General features: G+C 37.4%; 1 protein-coding gene and 1 non-coding gene across 19 annotated transcripts in view; one reads left to right on the top strand and one right to left on the bottom strand.

The window, feature by feature from the left end:
- Positions 1–24,944, bottom strand: part of NAA16 (N-alpha-acetyltransferase 16, NatA auxiliary subunit) — a 64,267-nt gene that overhangs the window by 21,946 nt on the left and 17,377 nt on the right. For 9 of the 18 annotated variants that reach the window (XR_010150659.1, XR_010150660.1, XR_010150661.1 and 6 more), the window contains 3 exons: positions 24,652–24,771; positions 22,125–22,220; positions 16,729–16,835 (listed from right to left, as the gene is read on the bottom strand). Coding sequence is in view for 8 of the 18 variants with exons in the window: in XM_001150675.5 (XP_001150675.3) it covers positions 16,729–16,835; positions 22,125–22,220; positions 24,652–24,771 (323 nt within the window). In the remaining 10 variants the exon portion in view is untranslated. Of the gene's footprint in view, positions 1–6,518; positions 6,783–13,372; positions 13,564–16,728; positions 16,836–22,124; positions 22,221–24,651; positions 24,772–24,944 lie in introns of those variants that run through there. The other 9 variants (XR_010150662.1, XR_010150658.1, XR_010150657.1 and 6 more) reach the window with 5 other exon arrangements.
- On the top strand, positions 316–418 carry LOC112205337 (U6 spliceosomal RNA). The gene has a single exon (XR_002939232.3). It is a non-coding gene; the product is annotated as a U6 spliceosomal RNA (small nuclear RNA).

Below are 24,944 nucleotides of genomic sequence, written 5' to 3'. Positions count from 1 at the left end.
GGTGGAAAAAAACACAAAATAATGGACATTGCTATATATATACGGACCACTCACAAGACAAAAAAAAAAAAAAAAAAAAAATGGACCACTCCTATAAGGGACACATTATCCATTATATAAATATTCAGATTTTCTAAAATGTCATGCATTGCAAAAAAGTGAAATGATTCAAGGTTTGAAAATAAGTGAAATTAAAAATGACTCTTTTGCTTATTATTGTTAGCAATCCTACAATATAATAATTCTATCGTACTTACTATAATTACGGGGTTTCTTAACCAATTTACTTATCTACCTACTACAAAATAAGGTCTGGCGCTCACTTCAGCAGCACATATACCAAAATTGGAACAATAAGAGATGGGCATGGCGCCTGTGAAAGGATGACACACACATTCATGAAGCGTTCTATATTTTAAAAGGAATATTTCTTCATTGTTTTGTGAAAACTAGGGCTTTGACATCTTTATTTTCAGAAAAACAATTATATTTCTCTTATTTCCCTACGCCTCTTTACAAACTAACCAAAATTCACTATGGTTCCCCTCACACTGAAGTGGTCATGTGTCACAAACTCAACAGATTTTTGCATATATGGCTACAAAAGAAACCTCTTCACGCATACCATTTAATATCAGAAGGTATAATTTAATTAGCTTTATTTTGAATCCGGATTACTCCTCATGCCACAAAGACACAGGACAGTGTCCATGAAACCACTGATCATCCTAGACACTAGTCAAAACACAAGGCCAAACTGTAACACTTTTCAGGCCTACATGATAGCTTTCTCACATGATGCTGCAGTACACGGCAGGATCTCTAGTAAAGTTCAATGGACAATGTGGAAATAAGGTAGGACTATACATTAACAGTAAGGAACATGTGTAAATAAGAGAAAAAGCAGAATGTGAAAAAAATTTACACATACTATAACTTCACTAAAACATGTATGTACAGACACCACATACTCAATGAAAATATGACCAAAGACATTAGGGTGGTGGAAAATGGGTATATTCTTTGTGTTTTTTTTTTTTTAAAAAAAAACAAAGATTGTTTAATTTAAAAACAATGGTTCTGAAAGTGTTATCTTCAGATCATTAATAATACTGTCAAACATTAGTGTCACCATCACGTGGCAATTTGTTAGAAATATTCTGTACAATCTGTTTTGGGGTGTGTGTGTGTGTGTGTGTGTGTGTGTGTGTGTAAGAGACAGGGTCACCCTCTGTCACCTAGGCTGGAGTGCAGTGGTGTGACAGTCGCTCACTGTAGCCTTGAACTCCTGTGCTCAAGCAATTGTCCCACCTCAGCCTCCCAAGCAACTAAGACTACAGGCATGTATTACCATGCCCTGATATATATATATATTTTTTTAAGAGACAAAGTCTCACTACATTGCCTAGGCTTGTCTGGAACTCCTGGGCTCAAGCAATCCTCCCGCCTCCACCTACCAAAGTGCTGGGATTACAGGTGTGAGCCACCATGCCTGGCCTGTACAGTCTGTTTTTAACAAGCCGTCTGTAAATTCTGATACACAATTAAGAGTTTGAGAACCACTGATAAAAAAAAAAAATTGCAAAAAGACTTTTATTATGAAGCAAAATTAAAGTTAACAGACATTTTTAACCCACCATAACCTCTCCACCAATCTCACCTAGAATATCTGTAACTTAAAAACCATTTTTTACAAACTTAGAAATTTAGTACTCAAGTTGTTAAACTTATACAGGCAAATAATTTTTTTCAGGAACTTGCGCCATCTACTGGTAGTTGCTAAAACTGCAACCAGAGGTGGCTTTTAAAAGGGCGGACGTTTATGCATCTCTAGGGTGAAACCTATGTTTTGTTTTGTTTTGTTTTGTTTTGAGATGGAGTCTTGCTCTGTCACCAGGCTGGAATGCAGTGGCGCGATCTCTGCTCACTGCAACCTCCGCCTCTCAGGTTCAAGCAATTCTCTGCCTCAGCCTCCTGAGCAGCTGGGATTATGGGCACCCGCCACCACACCCGGCTAATTTTTCTATTTTTAGTAGAGATGAAGGGGTGAAACCTATTTTTAAAGAAGTCACTTTTAACAATACAGGGTACCACAAAACATACACTGAAGTTACATATAATCCTTCATAAAAGAATACAAATACTTCTGAATAAAACAGATATCCAGATTCAGAACTTCAAAACAAGATCTGATTATGGGGGAAAAAAGGTAATGGAAAATTCATAGGAAATCTCCTACATTTAAAAAAACAACAAAGGGGACTGACCATTGTGGTTCATTAGGCATACTTCTTGAATATATTTTATATATACATAAATTTTTGTTTTTTTGAGACCAAGTCTCACTCTGTTGCCCAGGCTGGAGTGCACTGGTGTGATCTCAGCTCACTGCAACCTCTGCCTTCCAGGTTCAAGCAATTCTCCTGCCTCAGCCTCCTGAGTAGCTGGAATTAAAGGTGTGCACCACCATGCCCGGCTAATTTTTGTATTTTTAGTTGGGAGGGGGTTTCACCATGTTGGCCAGGCTGGTCTCCAACTCCTGACCTCAGGTGACCCGCCCACCTCGGCCTCCCAAAGTGCTGGGATTACAGGCGTGAGCCACTGTGCCAAGCCAAAATTTATAGTTACTTTATTTTTATTTTTTGAGACGGGGTCTCACTCTCTCACCCAAGCTGGAGTGCAGTGGTGTGAACTCGGCTCCCTGCAACCTCCACCTCCCAGGCTCAAGCCATCCCCCTGCCTCAGCCTCCTGAGTAGCTGGGACTACAGGCATGCACCACCACACCTGGCTAATTTTTGTATTTTTTGTAGAGACGGGGTTTTGCCCTGTTGCCCGGGCTGGTCTCAAACTCCTGAGCGCAAGCGATCTGCCCACCTTGGCCTCCCAAAGTGCTAGGATTACAGGCATGAGCCACCACCCCCGGCCTTATGGTTACTTCTCATTCAGTAATTAAGTGAACAATTTTCTAAATTTTCTATGAAAGTTAATCTAAGAAGTTTTACTCAAGTATAAGACTTATTTCGCTCAAGTTTACTTACCATTTATATTTAATTAGGTAGTGTGTAATATGACAAATTAATATGTAATAGCTATTCTTCTTTAAAATGGTGTTTTGCCTCCACTATTTTAAAATCAAGAAAGCCAATCCACTTAAGTATCTGAGATCGCAACAAAAACATAAATGGCCACCTTAAATTTTATGGCCCACATTTTTCTTACAATGTGAAAAATTTTCCAAGTTCAGCCACCTTCTCCTGGTTTACTTTCTTCTAACAGCTACATTAGATCAAGATGGAAGAAGCTTTTTATCTTTGTTAATAAAATCTAACCTAAGATAATACTATAACTGTTATAATTTCCTAAAGTATGTCCTTGGTGACCAGCTTTTCTTATGTAAGAGTTAAAAGAACTCTTTATTAACCTTAAAGACAAAGTCCCACAACATCATATCCGATACACATTTTTTTCGCAATGAAGAGACAAATCACAGGTTTAAAATGTCACTGCAATATGAAAGTTACCAAATTAAGTACACTAGTTTACCAGCAAGGACCAAAATTGCTGAATTAGGTTCTGATATACGCACAATTACTAGTGATAATTTTGGTGCTGAAGGGGCTAGTTACAGAGGTAAATTGTCCAAGAACAATGACAATAAAATAAAAGTAACTACAGAGATGAGGTGTGAGAAGGGTGGGACTTACCATCTAATTTAGAGAGTAAGGGAAAATTACCATTTCTTGAACATATTCAAACCAAGTACTTTACAAACTTTATCATTTAATTAAAACACACACCAATGCTTTACGTATTATTTTCCCCAACTTTATGAAAATACAAATATTCATATTCAAAGCACACGAGCACTGATGTCCAACTTCAATGGAATCAAAGTGTACCAACCTAGGCAAACCTGGATGTTGACTCATTGAACGTCTTCACTTAAGAGCCTGACACTCACAAACGAATGGCTAAAAAACAAGTACTTTCTAACAGTGAATATGGAAGTCCCAAATCAATGTACACCTCTTCTTAGAGCCTTTAAACATTTTGGGGCTGGGTGCAGTGGCTCATGCCTATAATAATCCCACAGCACTTTCAGGGGCTGAGGCAGGCAGATCACTTAAGCCCAGGAGCCCAAGACCAGCCTGGGCAACATGGTAAAACCCCATCTCTACAAAAAAATACAACAAAAGTTAGCTGGGTGTAGTGGCCCGTGCCTGGAGTCCCAGCTACTCGGGAGGCTAAGGCAGGAGAATCGCTTGAGCCCAAGAGGTGGAAGTTGCAGTGAACCAAGATCGCGCCATTGCACTCCAGCCTGGGCAACGGGAGTGAAACTCTTATTTAAAAAAAAAAAAACTGGCCGGGCATGGTGGCTCAAGCCTGTAATCCCAGCATTTTGGGAGGCCAAGGCGGGTGGATCACGAGGTCTGGAGATCAAGACCATCCTGGCTAACACAGTGAAACCCCATCTCTACTAAAAAATACAAAAAAACTTAGCCGGGTGTGGTGGCGGGCGCCTGTAGTCCCAGCTACTCGGGAGGCTGAAGCAGGAGAATGGCATGAACCCGGGAGGCGGAGCTTGCAGTGAGCCCAGATCACGCCACTGCACTCCAGCCTGAGGGACAGAGCGAGACTCCGTCTCAAAAAAAAAAAAAAACTGATTTCCTTTTTTGGCCAGGGAAGTGGGGAGACAGGGTCTCGCTGTGTTACCCAGGCTGGAGTGCAGTGATGCACTCTAAGTTCACTGCAGCCTTCAACCTTCCAGGCTCAAGTGGTTCTCCCACCTCAGCCTTCCAAGTATCTAGAATGCGCCACTGTACTTGGCTGATTTTTGTATTTTTTTGTAGAGACACTGCCTCACTACATTGCCCAGGCTGAGCTCCTGAGCTCAAGCAATCCTCCTGCCTTGGCCTCCCAAAGTGCTGGAATAAAAGACATGAGCCACCACGGTGGCCTGGCACATTTTGGTTTCATGTTTGACTTTTTTTTTTTTTTTTTTTTTGAGACGAAGTCTCGCTCTGTCACTCAGGCTGGAATGCAATGGTGCGATCTCAGCTCACGGCAACTGCCCCCTCCCGGGTTCAAGCGATTCTCCTGCCTCAGCCTCTCAAGTAGCTGGGATTATTCCACCACGCCCAGCTAATTTTTTTTGTATTTTTAGTAGATTTAGGGTTTCACCATGTTGGTCAGGCTGGTCATGAACTCCTGACCTCAGGTAATCCACCCACCTCGGCCTCCCCAAGGGTTGGGATTACAGGCGTGAGCCACCACACCCGGCCATGTATGACATTTTAAAAAGTATACAGACTGTTACCTTTAGTTGAACAAAAATTAAACCAAATTAAACTAATTTTACTAATTATCTTTTTGAATAAATACAGATTTTTATCCTTCAAGAAAACCTGTTTTTCCTCACTAAATCAGCAAAATAAAAGACAAACATATGTAACACATAGCACACATAAGAAAAAAAAAAGAAAGGACAAGGCACAGTGGCTCGTGCCCACAATCCCAGCACTTTGGGATGCCTAAGTGAGAGGATCACTTGGGCCATGAGTTTGAGACCAGCCTGGGCAACATAGCAAGATCCATCTCTACAAAATAAACAACTTAGCCAGGCATGGTGGTACATGCCTGTAGTCCCAGCTACTTGGGAGGCTGAGGTAGTAGGATCACTTGAGCCCAAGGGTTTGATGCTACAATGAGTTACAATCTCACCACTACACTCCAGCCTGGGTGATAGAGCAAGACCCAGTCTCTAAACAAAGATTTAAAAAAGAAAAAGAAAAAAAAATTAGAAAAAAAGACCAAATTAAACCTAAAACAAGCAAAAGGACACAATAAAGTGAAAATTAATGAAATAGAGGAGGAAAGTCAACAAACCCAAAACCTGGCTCTTTAGATCAAGAAAACTGGCAAACCTTTAGCTAGACTGACAAAGTAAAAAACAGAGAACACTCAAAATATTAAAACCAAAAACGGTAAGACGGGATATTACCACTGACTTTATAGAAATAACAGACTATGACACACATATGCCAATGCTGTATAACATAGACGAAGTAGACAAATATCTAAAACCATGAATTTCCAAAAGCCAGTCAAGAAGAAATAGAAAATCTGAAAAAAACAGTAATGAAGAGTTTGAATACATAATAAAAAACTACCCACAAAGAAAAGTCCAGGCCCATATGACTTCACTGGTAAATGGTAAGTTCTACCACACATTTAAAGAAATAATAATACCAATTCTTCACAAACTCTTCCCCCACCGCCAAAAAAAAAAGAGGAGAGAACATTTCCCAATTCATTATGAGGCCAGTATCACCCTGATAGCAAAATCTGATAAAGACATGAAAAGAAAACTAGACCTTTATCTCTTAGGAATATAAATGCAATATCCTCAACAAAACACTAGCAAATCGAACCCATCAATATGGAAAAAGAATTACCCACCATGACCAAGTAGGCTTTCACCCAGCAATGCAAGACTGATTTAACATCAGCCAGGAGTGGTGGCTCACGCCTGTAACCCCAGCACTTTGAAAGGTGGGTGCATCACCTGAGATCAGGAGTTCAAGACCAGCCTGTCCAACATAGTGAAATCCCGTTTCTACTAAAAAATAGAAGAACTGCTCAGGTATGGTGGTGCACGCCGGTAGTCCCAGCTACTTGGGAGACCGAGGCAGGAGAATAGCTTGAACCCACGAGGTGGAGGTTGCAGTGAGCCGAGATCGTGCCACTGCACTCCAGCCCGGGTGACAGAGTGAGATTCCATCTTGAAAAAAAAAAATAAAAATTGGTTTAACATCTGAAATCAATTAATGTAAATATACCATATATCAATAGATTTTTTAAAAAAAAACCTACATAATCATCTTAACACAGAAAAAGCATGTGACAGAACTCAGTAACAGACTTTCGTGATAAAAATGCACAATAAACTAGGAGTTGAAGGGAACTTCCTTGACATTACAAAGGACATATATGAAAAACCCACAGCTAACACAATACTTAACGGTGAAAAATCTAGATGCTCTTCCTCTAAGAGCAGGAACAAGACAAAGAACTCTCACCACTTCCAGTCAATATTGTACTGAAGGTACCCAGGGCAATTAGTCAAGAAAATGAAATAAAAAGGGTATGGATTGGAAAGAAAGAACTAAAACTATCTATTTGCAGATGACATGATCTTGCACATAGAAAATCCTAAGGAATCTGTTAAAACATCTATAGCAATGAATAAACAAGTTCAGCAAGGTTTCAGAAGACAAAATCAACATACAAAAATCAACTGTATTTCCATATACTAGCAAATAATCCAAAAATGAAATTATAAAAACAATTTCATCTAGACTACCATCAAAAAGAATGGCATGCTTAGGAACAAATTTAACATAAGATGCACAAGACTTGTACAATAAAAATTACAAAACACTGGTTGAAAGAAATCAAAGACCTAAATACAAAGAAAGACATCCCATGTTCAAAGATTGACTTAATATTGTTAAGTTGAGGATGCTTCCAAAATGATCTGCAGATTCAACAAAATCCCTATCAAAATCCCAGATGGCTGCTTTGCAGAAATAGAAAAGCCAATCCTAAAATTCAAATGGAAATAAAAGGAACCCTGAATAACCAAAATAGTCTTGAAAAACAAACATAATTAAAAAATAGTCTTGAAGAACAAAGTAGGAGGAGTCACACTTCCTGATTTCTTTTGTTGTTGTTGTTGTTGTTGTTGTTGTTGTTGTTGTTGTTGTTGTTTGAGACGGAGTCTCGCTCTGTCACCACGCTGGAGTGTAGTGGCTCAATCTCGGCTCACTGCAAACTCCGCCTCCTGGGTTCAAGTGATTCTCCTGTCTCAGCCTCCCGAGCAGCTGGGACTGTAGATGCCTGCCACCAAGCCAGCTGATTTTTGTATTTTTAGTAGAGATGGGGTTTCACCATGTTGGCCAGGATGGTCTTGATCTCTTGACCTCGTGATCCACCCACCTCAGCCTCCCAAAGTGCTGGGATTACAGGCGTGAGCCACCGCGCCCGGCTCACACTTCCTAATTTCAAAACTTACCACACTGCTACAGTAAGCAAGACAGTATGGCACTGGCACAGATGGACTTTTAGCTTTTCTTGTATACTGATGTTTAACATGTTAAAGAACCTTTCTAGCTATTTGAGAAATTGTCCCTCCAAGGTCTAGCCAATTCTTAAAGATAACAAAGGGCCCAGCTGGGAGTATGTCTTTAATATGCAAGCTATTCAAAATCCAGAGCCATATCTCCTCTATCTGGCCCTTATACCCCAAGAGGCACTACTCCTCTACCTAATCATCCCAGAGCCAGGTGCCAGGCAACGAGACCACCCCGCCAGTCTAAAGTATGCCAAAATTATTCAAACTAAACTGTTCGCCCTGCCCTACCCTAAGGAAACCTCGATGAAGGCAGTAGCCTAATCCTTCCCCTCCCTCCTAACCACCCTAGTGTCTTCCCCAAGTGGCCCAGCATGGCATGGCACAGCATGCCTCGTCTCTAGGACCTGTATGATAAACTTTGTTTTTTCCTGAGCCTCTCCAGTGTCTCCTATTGTGGCTGCACCTGAATAACAATCTCATAAAAGAATAATAGAAAACAATAAAGACAGTCATACACATCAGTGGAACAGACTTGAGAGTCCAGAGGTGAACCCTCGCATTTATGGTTAATCTTTTTTAGACAAGGCTGCCAAGATCGTTCAACAGGGAAAGAACAGTCTCTTCAACGAATGGTGCTGGAAAACTGGATAGTCACACACAAAAGAATGAATCTGGACTCCTACCACACCATATACAAAATGAACTCAGAGTGAATGCCTCAATGCAAACTCTTAGAAGTAAACATGTTTATAAATCTTCATGACGTTGGACTTGGAAATGGTTTTTAGATAAGACCAGAAAGCATGAGCAACAAAAGGAAAAAAAAGATATGCTGGACTTCATCCAAATTAAAAATTTTTGTGCATCGAATGACACCATTAAGAAAATGAAAAGACAACCCGTAGCAGAACAGAACATATTTTCACATAATGTATCTGATGAGAGACTTGTATCTAGAATATATTTTTAAAACTTCTGGCCCGGCGTGCTGGCTCACGCCTGTAATCCCAACACTTTGGAAGGGTGAGGCGAACAGATTGCTTGAGTCCAGGAAATTTAAGACCAGCCTGGGCAAATGGTGAAACCCTGTCTCTATAAAAAATGAGCCAGGCACGGTAGCACATGCCTGTAGTCCCAGATACTCAGGAAGTGGAGGTGGGAGGATCACCTGAGCCAAGGAGGTCAAGGTTGCAGTGAGGTGAGATCGCACCACTGTACTCCAGCCTGGGTGACAGAGTGAGACCCTGCCTCAAAAAAACAAACAACGAAAAAAACCTAAAAACCCCACAAAAACAAAACTTCCTTAAACTGAACAATAAAAAGAGAAATAACCCAATCTAAAAATGGGCAAAGAAAATGAATGACATTTCCCCAAAGAACATATACAAAGGCCAATAAGCACATAAAAGATAATACCAACAGTAATCAGGAAATGCAAAGCAAAACCTCAAGAAATTACCATTTCACACCCACTATGATGGCTATCATCAATAACAACAAGTGTTAATGAGGATGTGCAGAAATCAGAACCCTCGTATACTGCTTGTGAGAATGTAAAATGGTGGAGGAACTTTGGAAAAAGAGTCTGACAGTTCCTTAAAAGTTTAAACATAGAGTTACCATTTGACTCAGCAATTCCATTCCCAGATACACACCTAAGAGAAACGGAAGCATGTCTACACAAAAACTTGTACACCAAAGTTCACAGCAGCATTATTCAAAATAACCAAAAGGTAGAAACAATCAATGTGGTATATCCATAAAATGGAATGTTACTTGGTCATAAAAGGGAATGAAGTACTGATTCATGCTACAATTGCGGATAAAAATATTAAGTAAAAGAAGCCAGACCCAAAAAGACTATATATTAGATAAGTCCATTTATATAAAAGGTCCAGACTGGGAAATCCATAGACAGAAAGTAGGCTAATGGTTGCCTATAGCTGAGAGGGACGTGAAGGCTGTGAGAGAATTACAGCTAAAGGATATGGAGTCTCTTTGGGGGATGACAAAATATTACATTGCAGTGATGATTGCACAACTCTGTGAATATACATTGAACTGTATACTTTTAATAGGTAAATTTTATGATATATTAATTATATCTCAATAAAGCTGTTACCAAAACAAAAATACTGGTGGGGAAGCTACTGACATCTTGATGGTAGAGGCCAGGGAGTTTGCTAAACATCCTACAATGCATAGGACAGCCCTACATTACAAAGAATTATCTAGCCCAACACGTCAACAGTAGAATTCTTTGTTAGGAAGGCTGTCCTGTACCTTGTGGAATGTTTAGCAGCATCCCTGGCCTCCACACACTGGATGCCAGTAGCACACCTCACCTCACTGCAGTGACAATCAAAAACCTCTCTAGACATTGTAAAATGTCCCAAGGGGAAAAAATCCACTCCCCAACACCCTCATTAAGAAGTACTGCTCTAAAGAGGACTTTCCAAGATGGTTTTAAAACAACAGATGAACTTCTACAACAGAAATAAAAATCACCAAATCCGGTTCCACTAAATTTTTAACATTTCCATGTGAAAACAAAAACAGAAAAGCAAACACAAGACAGGAAATATTTCAGGCACACTGCTAGTGGGAATACAAATTGATGTTTACAACCTTGTGAAAAATGAATTTATCTGTGTTTATCAAGAACCACAAAAATGTTCATGTCCTTTATCCACTCAATGACTCTGAGAGAAGAAAATATGAGAAGAAAATAATCCTAAGCAAAGCTAGTATAAAGATATTTAATAATAACTTGAAAAACCAAACAATGGAGGGATGGTTCTAAAAGGTTATGTAATAACTAAAAAGGATAATGAAGATTATATAACAACACAGTAAAAGCTTATGAAACTGCTGGGGCAGGGAGGTGGGTGTAGGTTCACACCTACAATCTCAGCACTTTGGGAGGCCAAGGCAGGCAAATCTCTCGAGTCCAAGATTTTGAGACCAGCCTGGGCAACAGTGAGACCCACCTCTATAAAAAAAATTTCTAGGCCGGGTGCAGTGGCTCACGCCTGTAATCCTAGCACTTTGGGAGGCCAAGGCGGGCAGACTGCCTGAGCTCAGGAGTTCCAGACCAGCCTGGGCAACATGGTAAAACCCCGTCTCTACTAAAATACAAAAAAATTAAATAAAATTAGCCGGGCGTGGTGGTGTGCGCCTGTAGTCCCAGCTACTCGGGAGGCTGAGGCAGGAGAATCACTTGAACCCAGAGGCGGAGGTTGCAGTGAGCCAAGATGGTGCCACTGCACTCCAGCCTGGTGACAGAGCAAGACTCCAAACAAAAAAACCAAAAACAAAAACAAATTTTTAAAAAGAAACTGCTAGGGGGAAAACGAAGAACAAAATTTATGGTCAAAATGACTACAGCTGCATAGATACACCACAATTAAATTCACAGTAAAAAAAAACTGTGAAAGGAATTACATTTAAAATGCTCTTAGAGCTAGGCGTGGTGGCTCACACCTGTAATTGCAGTGCATTGGGATTCTAAGGCAGGAGAATCACTTGAGTCCAGAAGTTTGAGATCAGCGTGAACAATACAGCAAGACCCCATCTCTACAAATTAAAAAATTAACTAGGCATTGTGGCACGCGTCTACTCAAGAGGCTGAGACGGAAGGATCATTTGAACCCAGGAAGTCAAGGCTACAGTGAGCTACGATTGGGCCATTCATTGCTCTCCAGCCTGAGAGACAGATCAAGATGCTATTTCACACTTATTTATAAAACAAATAAATAAATGTGTAAATGCTCTTAAATTGTATAGTCATGTGGCAGTTTACAATTGGATTTTGTTTGGGCTTCCCTCCCATTTTTTAAGATCTTTCCTCTGTTTTCCAAATTTTCTATATTGTAATTATAGCACTTTTTTGATGAAAAATTACTTCTAAACTTTTGTGCCAAGTTACTCAGCACTTTTACTATTTGAGAACGTGGAAACTGATGGAAGAGTGCTACAAACTTACACAAATGCCAACAGAAAAGTGAGGAGATAAGATTCCTTATAAATATCATCAATGTGAAATGGTAATACACAACACACATTAGTTGTGTACCATATGAAATGGCTGGTCAAACACCTCACTCACTGTCCCACTGGACAACTTATCTATGGGCGTTACAGAAATAATTTGTTGGCATTATGACTCAGACCACCAGCAGACTATGGTACATATAAAATCTTCTCATTAAGCTGCTACAGATGTTGTGAATACTATGTTAGTTGTTTGTTTCTAGTTTTGATTTTTTATTATGCCAACTCGGGAACAGAAGGATTGAGACCCAATCAAAAAGATTACTAGGCAAGGTTCTTTATTCACACTTAGAAGAAATGGACACTATTCTATAGAGCCAGTAAGCAATTATTCATAATAAAAGTTTGGTCTGGGCCAGGCGCGATGGTTCACGTCTGTAACCCTGGAACTTTGGGAGGCCAAGGATGGCGGATTGCTTGCGCTCAGGAGTTCGAGACCAGCCTGGGCAACACGATGAAAACCTGTCTCTACTAAACTACAAAAAATTAGCCAGGCATGGCAGTGTGCTCCTGTAGTCCCAGCTACTCGGGAGGCTGAGGCAGGAGGCTCGCTTGAACCTGGGAGGCTGAAGTTGCAGTGAGCCGAGAGCGTGCCACTGCACTCCGGCCTGGGCAGCAGAGCAAGACTCTGTCTCAAAAAAAAAAAAAAGAGAGAGAGGCCGGGTGCGGTGGCTCACGCCTGTAATCCCTGCACTTTGGGAGGCCGAGGCGGGCGGATCATGAGGTCAGAAGATCGAGACCATCCTGGCGAACGCAGTGAAACCCCGTCTCTACTAAAAGTACAAAAAAATTAGCCGGGCATGGTAGCGGGCGCCTGTAGTCCCAGCTACTCGGGAGGCTGAGGCAGGAGAATGGCACGAACCCAGGAGGTGGAGCTTACGGTGAGCAGAGATTGCGCCACTGCACTCCAGCCTGGGCGACAGAGTGAGACTCCGTCTCAAAAAAAGAAAAAAAAAGAAAAAAAAAAAGGTTTGGTCTGATACAATATGTGAGAGACTACAATACAAAGTGACAGATGAAAACATCTGTGCACTTCAAGTACTTAACAGTTATTCTCTAAAAGTAGGAGGTGTTCTTATTTTTTTCTTAGATAGGGTCTCAAGTCTGTGGCACAGGCTGGAGTGCAGTGGCCTGATCACAGGTCACTGCAACCTTGACCTCCAAGGCTCAAGAGATCCTCCCACCTCAGCCTTCCAAGTAGCTACTATGACCAACTAATTGTCTTCATTTTTTGTAGAGACGGAGTCTTGTTATGTCGCCAGGCTTGTCTTGAACTCCTGATCTCAAGCAATCCTCCCACCTCAGCCTCCCAAAGTGCTGGATTACAGGCATGAGCCACCACGGCTGGCAAGTTGTCCCCTTTTTCTTGTAATCACTTGTAAGAAGAAAACAGTACATATTACCAGAACATTTAAAGTTGGTTATTACCTATAAATACACAACTGATATTTTCAATGAGATGATATCCACAAAAAATTAAGTTAGAAATATTCTTACCATTATCTTCAGTAAAAATGATACTATTTCAGTAAAGCATGAAACATACTGGAATCCCTATGCTATATATAGCAACCTAAATATCCAGGACTTGAACTCATTGCTGTACCAAGCAGACCTAATAGACATCTACAGAACTCTCCACCCCAAATCAACAGAATATACACTCTTCTCAGCACCACATCGCACTTATTCTAAAATTGACCACATAACTGGAAGTAAAGCACTCTTCAGCATTGCGTAAAAGAAAACATATCACAACAAACTGTCTCTCAGACCACAGTGCAATCAACTTAGAACTCAGGATTAAGAAACTCACTCAAGCTGGGCGCGGTGGCTCACGCCTGTAATCCCAGCACTTTGGGAGGCCGAGGCGGGTGTATCACGAGGTCAGGAGATGGAGACCACGGTGAAACCCCGTCTCTACTAAAAAATACAAAAAAAATTAGCCGGGCACGGTGGCAGGCGCCTGCAGTCCCAGCTGATCTGGAGACTGAGGCAGGAGAATGGCGTGAACCCGGGAGGCGGAGCTTGCAGTGAGCCGAGATCGCACCACTGCACTCCAGCCTGGGCGCGATGAGAGAGACTCCGTCTCGGTGGGGGGGGGGAACCTCACTCAAAACCGCACAACTACATGGAAACTGAACAACCTGCTCCTGAATGACTACTGGGTAAATAACAAAAGGAAAGCAGACGGCTGCAACTGTACTACATTCTAAACTAACTTCAAAAGACAAGTTCATTTTCATGATACCAACAGGAATTACTCTTTAATATTTGGAAACTTACAAACAATAGCTGTTTATCATACTTCACCTCCTTGAAATCCTTCCTCGAAAGTTAAAAATCCAGCTAACTACTAAAAACAGGTCTTACTGCTGGTTAGAAATGTGCAGTTTTAAAAATGGTTTCCTGGGGTGCAGTGCACACTGCTCAGGTGATGGGTGTACCAAAAATCTCAGAAATCACCACTATAGAACTTATCCGTGTAACCAAATACCACCTACTCCCCAAAATCTATTGAAATAATTTTTTTGAAACTACAAAAAAAGTCAAACACAAAACTTACAAAATTTAATTGAAAAATAAATATTAAAAAATAAAATAAATAAAATGGTCTCATGAGTAAATCACAGATACATGTGGCCAAAATTATTTGAGAAACAGTTCTTAGACTTGCAAATTTTTTCTCACTATACTAAATTCAGATAACTGGAGCTCAATTTTCTGCAGTTTAATTCATTTTGCAAACACACTTGGTCTTCTGGCATTTCTAATAAAATAGCATTCCTGTTGCTTGCTTTAAAATTAACACTAAAGAGATGGTTCCTATATGAATTAGTGTATTCTCAGTGCCTTATTCAAAAATATAATTTTCATGCTTTATATAAAATACCAAAAAAAAGTTTAGCATTTTTGTAATGGCAACTTTGGATCAATATTAGAAGAATTTTTAAAAAGTAAAAAGCCTATGCCCTGTGAACAACACCCTGTGAAAGCCCCGTGATAGCTTAAGAGAAACAAATCCTTTAATGTCCACTGTAGTCAGTAGCTGCTGCAAGACTGTTATAAAAGAAGTACTCTAATTCACATACATAAGATTTCTTTTTATTTCTGGCATTTCATCTAACCCTTCTTCTCTGTCACCCTCACCAAAAAAGAACAAAAGAATTTTACCCAATGTTAAATAATCTAGAGAAATTATTGGCAGGCACCGGGTACATGTTTACACAGAAATCAATCACTATCTCTCAAAAAACTGACAGCAGAAACACTGCAGTCAAATAGACCATATAACAGACATTAAGGAATTGTAAGGGTTTTTTGTTTTTTTTGTTTTTTTTTAACATAAATGATGTTTTTTTCTAACTGGGTACTAGATATCATCAGTTGTTTCTTTTGTTTATGAAACCTGCTGCCACAGGTAGGAAAATGCCAATCAGCTATATCTATAACTGATGTTTCCAACATTGTATTATTCACAATTACTGCAAATTTACAAATTATTATGAATCAAAGCTAAATAAATATGACAGAAGCTTAACTAAAATTTTTTTGGCATTTCTAATAAAATCTTTTCCTTATCCAGTAGTAACTTTAAAAAACTGACTATAGAAAAGACAACAAGATTTTAGACTTTAATAAGAAGCAACACTTGGAAATAAAAGTATAACTTGCTTTCTATTAACTTTTAATTATCTTTCTAATTTAAGACCAAGATTTAGGTGCCTATTTTCGAAATTTTTTTTTTTTTTGAGACGGAGTCTCGCTCTGTCACTCAGGCTGGAGTGCAGTGGCGCGATCTCGGCTCACTTCAAGCTCTGCCTCCCAGGTTCACACCATTCTCCTGCCTCAAGCTTCCGGGTAGCTGGGACTACAGGCGCCCGCCACCACGCCCAGCTAATTTTTTGTATTCTTAGTAGAGATGGGGTTTCAGCGTGTTCGCCAGGGTAGTCTCAATTTGCTGACCTCGTGATCTGCCTACCTCAGCCTCCCAAAGTGCTAGGATTACAGGCGTGAGCCACCATACCTGGCTTATTTTCTAATTTTAAAAAGCAGAAAGACAATTCTTTATTCCAGAACTAGCTAAACCTGTATTTATTAAAATGTAGCCTACTGATTAAACCTAGTAATTTGTACCAGTAATTTGACCAAATTGCATTTTACTGTTGCACTAACTCAATTATCCAAGCTCTAACTTTAAAAGCATGCATAACTAATTTAAAAATCCGTAACTGTACCATAAAATAATAATCACAAAATAAATATATACCTTCGGTAACAATGTCAAATTTAAAATCCAACTAAAAAAAAGTATACCCATTAAAAATAAACAACCTTTATAATCTTAGTGCTTTCATAAACCCTTTACTTTGATATTACTTATACTACAGGCATGTAATTTCAGTACATCAGACTGAAAGTAAGGTAACATTACTGAAACAAAGAAAATGATTAAGTAATAGCACATTATTTACATGGACATCTTTCTACAATTTAGTAAAAAAGACTATAGCAAATCTGAATAAATACCAAATTTTACCTTTTCTGTATTGTAATATAAAGATTTCAAAGTAGTAAACAAGGGTGGGCAGCCTTTACTGAAGTTAACCCTCAGGAACTTATCCATTAGTTCTCTAAATCTTTCACCTAGAAACAAAAGCGTACTTTGTTATTCTTTGGTTCACGCAAACAATTCTTAAAATGATTTTCTAAATAAAAATAAAGCTCCTTCAGAAGCAATTATGCTCCTATCCAATTTATAAACCCAAAAAGTCATAGTTTTAAGTAAAAGTTATCAACTATCCATTCTGAATTTAGCACAATATCAAATATCTTTCCTAATCTCTCACTGACTAGCACACTCAAGTCTACAGCTCAAAACCCTGCAGATATGCATAAAGCACTCTGCAGCAGACTACTGTAACCAGCACTATATTCAAGTGATAGCCAAAAGATCTTTTTAAACACTAAGCTGGTGTTTACAAATGTTTTCCCAAATCAACTTGTCATTTACTTCAACACTCATTCATTCATTCATTCATTCCACAATAATGTGTCAAGCACTTACTACATGCCAGGTACTGTTCTAGGTATTGGGGATATAGCAGTGATTAAAATTAAAAAAAAAAAATTTTTTTTTAATAGAACTTAACATCTCAGTGAGTGAGACCAACAATAAAAGTAAAATAAATTTATGTTAGACATTAGACTGAGCCATGGGCATTCTAACATTACAACTAAAATAAATACCCTATTTGCAATATCAAGTAAATAATTCTTTCATTGCTAAATCCCAGAAATGATTTTTGTCATCACCTTTTGAAAGCAGAGAATATTCAAAGAATTTTAACTTTAAATACAAAGATACAAGAATTTTTTGACAGTATGGACTAATACATAAGGACATGGATTTACCTAATCATTTGGGGAAGAAAAAAAAAAAACACATGTATGTCACGAATGATTTAGCCTCAAGTAAGATGACTGAAATGACCTCCTATGGTTTCTTAATGAATCACAACACTGCACAACAAAATCTAACAACCCATAATGGTTATTTTTATTTGTTGTGACTATGTTGAACAAAACATGCATGCATACTCAATATAATTAGATGTCATAAAAAATTTAACTCCATTAACTATAAAGATTGTATTCAGATAATCTCTAATCTCTTATTAGATCATACACAAAATACTGGTCTTTTGAAAAATCACAGATTATGAAGACAACATAAAACTTCATCCTGGGTTAAATTATACACCACTGCTTCTTTAAAAATCAAAAATAGTTTCAGAGACCGAACCTTTCCAGTAATTCCTCTGGTATACAACGAAATTAACAATATTGTGGTAGACAATAAGAGACGCTGTTTCTTGGAGGAATGCAGACTTCTCCACTTTTTTGTGTGCAACCTTGGGCAAATAACTTGTCCATTAAAAACCTTAGTTTTATCACTGTAAAATGAAGGCAATACCATCACTGACCTCAAGAGTACATTTGTATGGCCAAACGAGATAAGAATATAACAGTAAACAATGTCTTCCACGTAGTAATCACTCAATAAATGTCTCTTATCTTCTCTGATATCTGACAGTTTTTATATTTTAGAGTTAATATTTTGTTTTCTATTCTTGCGATCACCCGCTGAGAAAACAAGCCTTTTATCTTCGTGGCAGAAGCCACTCTGAACTCCTCCTTGGTCAACTTTCTCAGTCTATTCAGATCATATTGACAAATTTGATTAGATTGTGCAGGTATGAAAAAGAATGGGGAAGCTCTTTAAGTGCTGATCCAGGACTAATCTCCAAATACGAGGTTAAGTGAAAAGAAAACCCAGGTGCGCAGCAATCCATCAATCCATGTTACTGCACTTTTGCAAAAAGCACAGTGGGGGGGTGACCTTAAACAAATCTCCCACACATATTTTGGCTCACACATGCACAATGTATTTGTAGAAGAATACACCATCAGCTGATCACAATGGATGTCTTCAGGAAAGTAAACTTAGTTGCCAGGGGACAGACAAGAAAAAGACTTCACTTATAAACTCTTTTTACCTAATTTGCAACTGTGTGAATGCATCACCTAAACGAGAAGCCTACACAGCTACCCAACTGCTCAGTCACATACCATATCCCCAGATTACTTATTATTTATCCATCTCATTTTTTCCGTCAATTATTATGTGCCTGTTTAGTATTACTGCTCACAAAACAGGTTACCTGAATAATTCTCATCTAGATACATTAGCATGATGTCCCCAAAACATGATGTCCATATTTACATGAATTCCTAAAATAATCAGTGTAAACAGCAAGAATAGACTGTTTCTTATTCACTGGAAATCCGTTCTAAATAATGGAGCAAAATTTAATTAGTATTCTATGTTTAATACTCTGGATTATTTCCTTCCCTCTCTCTACCCTTCAGCCAGTGCATAATGGAACATGATGAACTGATTGTTTTGAAAAGTAGCTTTATCCCTTCATTATTTTTAGAGTGCTTAATATTTTCAGGTGTCAGAAAATTTCCTTATTGTTCTGTAGGTATGAAGCCCTTTTATCTAAAAAATGGAAAGGCTTTTTCAAAACTTCCACCTTGCATTCTCAAGATGCATCATGTTTCTTGAGGAAGATCTTACTGCTTTTGATAATGCCAAGATGGCTTTCTAATTGCACATAAAAGCACTTCTAGACAGGCAAAAAAATCATGAAATATTCAGCTTTGCACAGAGAAAATTAAGTATTTGCATAATTTTATATATATTCACTGGAGCTTTGTAAATACACATTTGTCAGAACCTCAAAGCGATGATGACCTTGAAAGCCTATGCCATCAGACCCCTCCACTGAGACCTGTTTTGTAAAAAGATTTCTATGGCATTTCAAAGACAGCATGTCCTAGAGAGTCTAGGATGGTTCCACTTTAACCTAAATCACACTTTACAATAAAAAAAAAAACTCTAAGCTCTTCCAGTAAAAATATACTTCCTACCCTATACTGCCACATATTGAGGGCTTTTAGTAAACTTCTATTGTCTATGGAAATAAATGTAGGCAGTATAAACCTGAAGCCCCATGTTCCAAATGAGGAAAAGAGAACAAAGAAGTCTTGTTCGTAATCTTAAAGCTAAGCGACGTTTCTTTCTTTCCTAAGAAGCATATGAATGTATTTTAAAGCTCCTAAGGAAATATCCCACACACACACAATATATTGTGAAACACAAAATATACCTTGAGACCAATAAAAGGAGGAGAAGTCAGAAACTAAAGACCACATATGGTATGATTCCATTTATTTGAAATGTCCAAAAACAGACAAATCCATAGGTACAGAAAGTAGATTTGTGGTTGCCAGGTGCTGTGGTTGAGGGGTGACAGGGAGTGAAATAGGTATGGGGTTTCTTTTTGGGGTCATGAAAAATTTCTGAAAGCAGACAGAGATGATGGTTGCACAACATGATTAATATACTAAAACACTGAATTGCGCACACTTTTTAAAAGTGAGTTTTACGGTATATGAATTATATTTCAAAAAGCTATTATTTTTTAAAACAAAGAGGAGAAGGAAGAAATACAGAAATGTAAGCCTAAGCATCTTCCACAAGACACTTTTATTAGGGAAAATACTCCTCACTACACATATACTCCCATCTTTGAAATTCACAAAGTGTATATTAAAAGCTCTGAGAAGTCCTATAGAAACCTGATAGCTGTGTCTAACCCAGTTTCCCAAACTTACTTGGCTGAAGAACAGCAAAAGCACACTAACACCCTCCCCACCAAGCCTATTAATATCCACTTGGACTTAATGTTCCCTGGAAAACATTAGAGAAATCTGCTCTCTGTATTCTACAAAAACAAAACCAAAAAAATGGAGGATCAGAAGAACACTACTCTTCATATGTGGAATTGAAATGCAGTAGTATAAAATGAATTTTTAAAATCAATTTCTATCTACTGTCTAATCAAATACATTTCTAAAAGGTATTTCACAAGTCAGTCAACTAAAAATTTTTAATTTTCATCAATATTTTGGTAAAAATAAACTTATAACCCAAGTATTTAAACAAATATTTGCCACTATGAGAATAGAAAATAAACTCCTCGCCTCTCCAGAATACTTTTAAGTTGTATTAGCTTTCTAGACTCTGACTTGTGTCAAAAGAAATACCAGAAGTCCCAATATACAATTCATAATCTATAGCACTTACAACTAAAAATAAAGACTTCAACAAAAACACATAATTTTTTAAAAATTCAACAAAGATATTAGCTACCTGAAGAGCTAATATACTGTCTACGTCCTATGCAGCTCAAAAGTAAATGAGTTCAGCTACATACAATAACTCGACTCAAGGTCATGAATATACTATTGTACAATAAAAGCAAATCACAGAATATATACTGGAGTACTCCTATTTATATAAAGTACAAAAGCTGTTTTTGTTTTCAGGAATACAAAAATACATGGAGCTCTAAAAATAAAAGTAATGGCAAGAGAAAAAGCAAAACTCGGGAAAGTGGTTAACTCTGAGGGAATGATGATGTTCTGTTCTTAAAACACCATGGTGGGTGCAAACGCTCACAACTATTTCTTTGAATTTATGCTCAAAAAAGAAGACAAAAACTTCAAAACTATAGCTTAAGCCCAGGGGTTTGAGGCTACAGTGATTGCGCAACTGCACTCCAGCTCCAGCCTGGTAACAGAGCAAGATCTTGTCTCGGAAACAAAAACAAAAACACAAAAACTTCAAAACTTTTACCACTCAAATCATGATACCACATATAATTTGTCACTAATTATAGGGAATTTACCTTCTAAATACGGTGCTTTTTAAAAAGTCACATTAAGAAGAGCAGTTTTTCTACCAATACATATTATTTATATATATTTAGGCAGTACATGATATTTTGTTACATACAGAAAACATGTAACGATCAAGTCAGGGTATTTAGGGTACCTATCGCCTCGATTACTTATCATTTCTATGTGTTGCGAACATTTCAAGTCCTCTCTTTCGCTATCCTGAAATATACAGTATATTGTTGTTAACTACAGTCCCCTTACTCTGCAAACACTGAAACTTATTCCTTCTATCTAACTGTATGTTTGTACCCATTAACCAACCTCTCTTCATCTCTCCCCTACACTCCCCTTGCCAGCTCTGATATCTATCATTCTCTCTACCTCTATGAGATCAACTTAAGAAAAGCAGTTTTATATTTATATAGATAACTTCAAATATTAAAATCAACATTTAACTACACATTGAAGTATCACACTCTTAACATACAAACTCATAACTGTTCACTCCCAACTCCAAGACTGCTGTAAACATAAACTCTATACCAGAAACACGTTTCTGAAATATAAATAACATTGAGTAATTCTGACAAATAATTAATATTATAAAAGACATCTTAATATTACCTGGGACAAGAGTCAAAGGTAATCTTCTGGGTGTAATTGCTTTGGGGTGCTGCTTACTAATTTCTTCATAAATTTGAAGCCTCTCTTCTAAAGTGCCTATTATCAGTAAATATGGGTGAGATTCATTGCATCAAAACTTTTATCTATGGTAAAATGCTAACAAACTTCTAAAATTTTGTTATAAATAAAACTGCATTAACAATATTAAAGCTGCTTTCAATTTTGGTAAAAATGACATTTAAAACTCTGTGGTGGCAAAATACTATAATCAGTTAAGTCACTGTTTTAAACTCATCTCCAGAAAAATCCAAAACTTCTCTCATTGCAAGATTCTAAATACAACCCAAATCACATATACAAGCCATCACAGACTCAAGATATGCTGCACTTCTCTATATTCCTTTAGCATACAACTCATGGAAAAGAAAATCTTTTTAAACGTAGGTCTAATAACATATCCTACGTAAACACGCTGAATCAAAGAAACCTACATATATCCCCATAAAAGCCTATAATATCTGTTGATTAGGCTCAAAGGAGCAACAGTTTTAGGATTACGATTGCAAATGTTTAAAATATAAAAAGATAAACTAAACTTCCATGTTAACTTTAACACTTAAAATCTTCAATGAAACTCCATTATCCTTCCAAAAGATATAAATTACACTTCTAACAGAAAGTTGTATCTTCCCACCCAAGAGACACCTAATTTTATAGTACCACATAAAGGATGTATCTATACATAAACTACATGTTACTCTGAAACAACAATAAGCAAGCAAATAGGATCTGGGTATAGTTTATCTTTCTAAAATAATATCCTGCATAATTCACAAAGAGAGATTTATAAGCAATAAGATAATTTATAGTGGAATTTTAAGAAAAAGCAAACAAACCTGTTTTTGAACTATAAAGTTTTAAGTAGATTTTAATCCAAATTCTGTGGTCTAAACCACAGAAAAATAACTATCCTAAGAATAACCCTGGGTGCTAGCAGACAAGGTATCTCTGTAGTAAATGTAGTTTATAAGTATTGATATTCAAGATTAATATCAAGCATCAAGATTGTAAACACCACATTTGAAGAGGTGTGATCTCGTTTAGACGCATTCCTTCCCCCAGTAATATGTTTTGGAGCTCCAATGTGGTTGGATTTTAAGACCAAGGATATGTTGGGGGGGGGGGGGACCTCGCTCTCTGTTAATGATTTGGAGACTTCACAAAATATTAAAGACCCTTATACTAACACATAAATGAACTGCATATAAGTATTTTAAAAATACTCTCATGTTCATGCCTAATCTTAGAGAACGACAAGCGCCAAGTATGGAAAAAAAAAAATTCTCCACTACCCTAGATATAACAAGCCATATAAATCCTACTTAAAGTCACAAGTTGGAGCTCCAGAACTTACCACGGGGAAGGAAAGGTCATAAGTTACCTAAAACAATAAAGTAGTGTAATTAGTTTTGTAATCAATACATTTTATAGTAACCAAGAATCCTGACATATGGAACATATTATTCATTTTAGTAAAACATGAAAATATTTTTATAAATCGTAATGTTACTAGTTTAAAGAAAAATCATAGTTAACTCATGTTTTCAGCCTTCACACATATGAGCTTTGCTGTTTTCTTCAGATTATTACTTAAATCAATATTATGATTTTAATCATTTTCTTAAACTAAATTTTTAACAATTTGTAGTGTTAAATTTTAAACATAAAAAGAACACCAGAATTAATTAATACCAGTGAGGATACAACAATTAAACTTTTCTTGTAGCTTATACTACTATAAATGAATGTGGGTAGCTACCTATTTACCAAACTTTTTAAATTTAAAAATTCTAAAAAAACAAAATTCTGCTGTTTCAACATCTTTGAGCCAACTTCATAATTATTTCAGGAATATATTTATTCATGAGTAAATATGATTTTAGGAATATTAACAGTTCCTGCCAACACTTAATTATGAAAATATTACAAAAATCTTGGACTGACACTAGAGTTCTGAAAAGGGTCAAAGTTACCAAATTTCAAAGGAAGATATGTAACATTTTGCTCTACACAAATTAGCCTAGTTTGAAATCAAAGCAAATATCCTCAACAATAATTATTTGGCCCAATTCTTATATTTAGAGGTTGAGGGTAATGAATCTCTAATGATTTTAAAATATTAAATAGTTACAACACTTCCCAGAAAGGGAATGCTCATTTTCTTTCCCATGTCCCTACTCTAAATTGGTATGGGTTTTTTTGTTTTGGTTTGGCTTTGTTTTATTTTTGCCTCACCTTCCAATACCATCACAGGTAAGGGTCAAGGAACCTAACATATCTGCAATCACTTACACTTAAGTGTAACTATTTGAATTCATTTTTACTCCCATGTTTAACCTATAATTTTACTAAATGGAAAAATGAGTACTAATGCTAAAATTATTTGTTCCCAAGTATTATTATAACTTTACATTTTATTATACTTCAATCAGTAGTTATGAGAAAGAGGAGAAAAATCATTACATACTAATTTGTAGAGCTTTTTCCAAGCCTTCATAATAACACCAATTTTCTGCATTCCGATCAATCAAGTTTTTGAACACTTCACTGGCTTCTTTTAATCTTCCCAATTTCAACAGTATTTCCCCTGAAATTAAGTTTAAAGACATATTCATTTTAAACATTAAATATCTATCTGACCCCAGGGACTTCACTAAACATTATCAGTGAACAGATGGTTAAAAAGACAGAACTCTGTATGCTTCCCCTTCAGGCATGTTGCAGTTTATGTAACTAAGCATAGCTTGCCTTCAGAAGTGA

The sequence above is a fragment of the Pan troglodytes genome, chromosome 14 (assembly GCF_028858775.2).
Source record: "Pan troglodytes isolate AG18354 chromosome 14, NHGRI_mPanTro3-v2.0_pri, whole genome shotgun sequence".
Classification (NCBI taxonomy): domain Eukaryota; kingdom Metazoa; phylum Chordata; class Mammalia; order Primates; family Hominidae; genus Pan; species Pan troglodytes.
This window is presented reverse-complemented; position numbering and strand designations above follow the sequence as displayed.